We start from the raw sequence: 3,604 nt of genomic DNA, 5'->3' as shown, positions 1-3,604 counted from the left end.
TTCAAGTCATATATGTAACATTATGTAACTTTAATTAAACTGGTGACTTGGTTTTGAGCCCTGGTCTCCTGGGTAAAAGTTCTGTGTTTGTCTGACCTGCCTCCATACCTTGTGAGTCTGTATAAGAAACTGAGTGTGACAAAACGTCAGTGTTTGACGACCTGGGAACGAGAACGGGCTGTTAGAGCAGGGAGAAGACTGGTACAGTGTCCTGAGTGGGAATGAGCATTTTGTCTCCCAGGAGAAAGCACCCTGCCTTGGGTGAGGTTTTTGATTTATTTTAAATCTTGTCATTTTATGTGGTCCTTTGTTAATTCAAAGAATATCTTTTTCAGATTTATTTGAATAAAGATATTTATTCAAACATATTGCTTTGCTCACATTTTTACTATTCATTATTTGATCATCAAACAGTGCTTTTTCTGAAATTTCTAATCCTGGTTGGTAATGCAAAGGTGAACAAGGGTTTAGGGTCAGACAATGGAAACGGATCCTTCAATAATAATTCAGTTCTATTCAGTTCAATTCAAATTAGCTTTATTGGCATGAATGTATAACAACAATATTGCCAAAGCATCATACAAACTACATAAGAAAAATCAACCCCATACATTTCATTAAACAAATAATTAAAGCGTAAAGTAATTAAAGCATATGTTTGTGTGTGTGTGTGTGTGTGTGTGTATTAAAAATTAAAATAAAGTAAATAAATAAAACAGTAAGTGTGTGTGTGTGTGTTAAAAAAAATATTAAAAATAAATAAAACAGTAAGCGTGTGTGTGTGTAAAAAAATAAATATATATATTAAAAATAAAATAAATTAATAAATAAAACAGCGTGTGTGTGTTAAAAAAATTTAAATATATTAAAAATTTAAATAAATAAATGAAACCGTAATGTGTGTGTTATTATATAATATTTAACAGCCTTATTATTGAGCTTTTAACAGGGACATAGTTATTGTCTTTCGCAAATCTGAATGTACAAATTAAATTCAAAAACAATCAGTGAACACATCAATCTAATAGAGTAACAGACATCAGAGTCCGGGTCATTTTCCATAACGTAGACCAAAGGAGTTGAGGTTGTATGAGGACACATCTTGACGTTTCTTGGTGGTGTTTGGGAGCACCACCTTTGAGATCCACCATCCTGTCCTGGAAAACTTTTCATCAGCTAAATGGACCTTATCAACAGGTAATCTCCCAGAACTCTTTGCTGATTGTGGTATTGATCCATGGCCTAAATCTCTCAAGGCTTTGAGTGTTGCCTGATCTGAAGACAAAGACAAACATGGAACATGTTGTAAATGGTAAACCATTAACTAAAAGGCAACGTAAAGTATATTTGCCTGAACTGAATTAAAATAATACATACTGTCACATGTAAAACCTTCATATAAACTGGTGTCACAATATATCATCAGTGTTATTAGGTTGCTGGTTATGGTAACAGTCTCTGAAAGTCGTCTTCTCTGCACAAAGTCAGGAAAACATAAAAAATGTTTGTGTGTTTGTCAGCCATGGTTTGTTTAGCTGGGATGCTTGGGGGTCGGAAATTGGAAATTTCAACTGGGACATTCCAACCTCCGACTTTGTCCGGAATGCAGCATTAGGCTTGGAAGTGTCAAGTGTTGGAAAGCCTGATGAAAAACATTTCAAGTTCTCTTATAGGAAGTATAGGAACTAGTCTTTTTGGAGACACTGGCCTAACAGTAGACAACCAGCCCATTCATTATTGCCTTTAGGTAAGAAAATACAACTTTTTAAAATGTTATTCAGCTTTACCAGTGGCATGTAGTGATTCTGTTCAGGAGCTGGGGTGTTCTTAGAGCATGTATGAATCAGTGTGAATGATCATGAGAAAGTTTTCTGTAAGGGGCCATTATCAGAGACACAAGGACACATTTCAGCTTCTCTTTTTTCATACATTTACCTTTCTGTCAGTGCAATACCATGAAAGTGACTGGCTGAAAAACAATATGGGATCTCCTCCCCGTGAGAAGGCTGGCTTTTTACTCTCCCGTTCCTAAGAACCAGTTATGATTGAGCATGGTACACTGTATGTTACCCACAGCAGTGTAACAGCTCAGACCTCATGTAAGAGTCTGTTTTAGGCTTCACCATTTACCATTTGTAAGCAGTAACTGAACATGTTCATTCTAGACACTGCAGGCTGACTGTAGCTGCTGTTGTTGTGCTGACGTGTGGACAGGGTGCAATCCAAGATCATGCATTGATCTGTATTTGCAGAAAGCCTCCACAGATCTGACTGTACCTTCACTGAAGTAGGTGGATTTCAACCTAGTGCTGGTGTAGACCTCTGTTGACAGCGCAGCCATCATAAGAGCAACAATGAGTCGTGGCATTATGACAGTGGATAAGCTGGAGCTGCTGAAAGTCCCCTGCAAGCAGACAGAAATGATGACGTTAAGTTGGAGGGTGTGGCAAATGTTTGAACATTCTGGGTCCTGTAAGCATTTGTTGCAGACACATTCAACGCAGCAAAAAATATAGGTTTGCTCTGCATCATTTAGTTTTTACAATGTAAGAAAAATTGCCTAGTTTTTGGAAAAACAAAAAAGCACTGTTAAGAAGAAGACAGTAAGGTTTGCATTATACATTTGAAGGTTGTATTCAGTTTGTCAAACTGATGTGAAACAAATAAAGACAGAAGCTAAAGCCTACTGATCACAGAGTAAAAGTGAACCACCGCATCACCTGATGATTGAGACAAAGGACAACAATAGTAAGGATTAGCACTGTTCTTTTACGGCTGGGTAGGTCTATATTCAATATTGCAATCAGGCACGTGCACACATAGACATCAGTACTTTATTCATTCATTTACTCATCACTTTCAGAGACTGTTACCATAACCAGCAACCTAATAACACTGATGATATATTGTGACACCAGTTTATATGAAGGTTTTACATGTGACAGTATGTATTATTTTAATTCAGTTCAGGCAAATATACTTTACGTTGCCTATATATATATATATATATATATATATATATATTGTAGCAGATCTCGGCTACTTAAAATTTTAATACAGTTATGAAAATTAATATTTCCGGGAATACCAATTCTAATACAGTTATGAAAATTAATATTTCCGGGAATATCAATTTATACCTCGAAATTAGGAGCACCACCTAAAGATTTGCTTGTCCGCCCAAGGCTTTAGGTCCTTGAGTATAGCCTGAGAATTATACAGAGTTCGGTTAATTCATTAGTTGTTATTCTGAAATCGTAAGGTCAATCAGTCAGTCTCAGATCTGAGCGTAAGTTCTATGTATAGGGACTCTAGATTCTGAATAACACACACACATACATCGCTGTGCTCAAGGTGAATTTATTAACTAACAAAAGAGGATACAATTGTGGGTAAATGTGGTGATATTACAGGGATAACAGTTAATATGACAACAAGGAGGTACTAAAAAGGGTAGCCTATGTAAGGTTCGATGGAGTTTCAGTTTATATTGTAGAGGGAGAGAATTCTACGAGTATGAGGGAACGAATGACCAAAATTGGATAGCAGATTTAATTTGTCTAATCTAAGGGTTATTAACTGTGGATGGAGCCCATAGAACACC

General features: G+C 36.3%; 1 protein-coding gene across 1 annotated transcript; it reads right to left on the bottom strand.

Moving 5' to 3' along the window:
• Positions 1 to 1,051: 1,051 nt before the first annotated feature.
• Positions 1,052 to 2,382, bottom strand: kiss1 (KiSS-1 metastasis suppressor). Its single transcript, XM_046029065.1, has 2 exons — positions 2,278 to 2,382; positions 1,052 to 1,275 (listed from the first exon to the last, which is right to left on the bottom strand). The coding sequence occupies exons 1-2, from the start codon at positions 2,366 to 2,368 to the stop codon at positions 1,052 to 1,054; spliced, it is 315 nt and encodes a 104-aa protein (XP_045885021.1). The 5' UTR covers positions 2,369 to 2,382.
• Between the last annotated feature and the right edge of the window lie 1,222 nt (positions 2,383 to 3,604).

The sequence above is a fragment of the Micropterus dolomieu genome, linkage group LG18, assembly GCF_021292245.1.
Source record: "Micropterus dolomieu isolate WLL.071019.BEF.003 ecotype Adirondacks linkage group LG18, ASM2129224v1, whole genome shotgun sequence".
Lineage (NCBI taxonomy): Eukaryota > Metazoa > Chordata > Actinopteri > Centrarchiformes > Centrarchidae > Micropterus > Micropterus dolomieu.
This window is presented reverse-complemented; position numbering and strand designations above follow the sequence as displayed.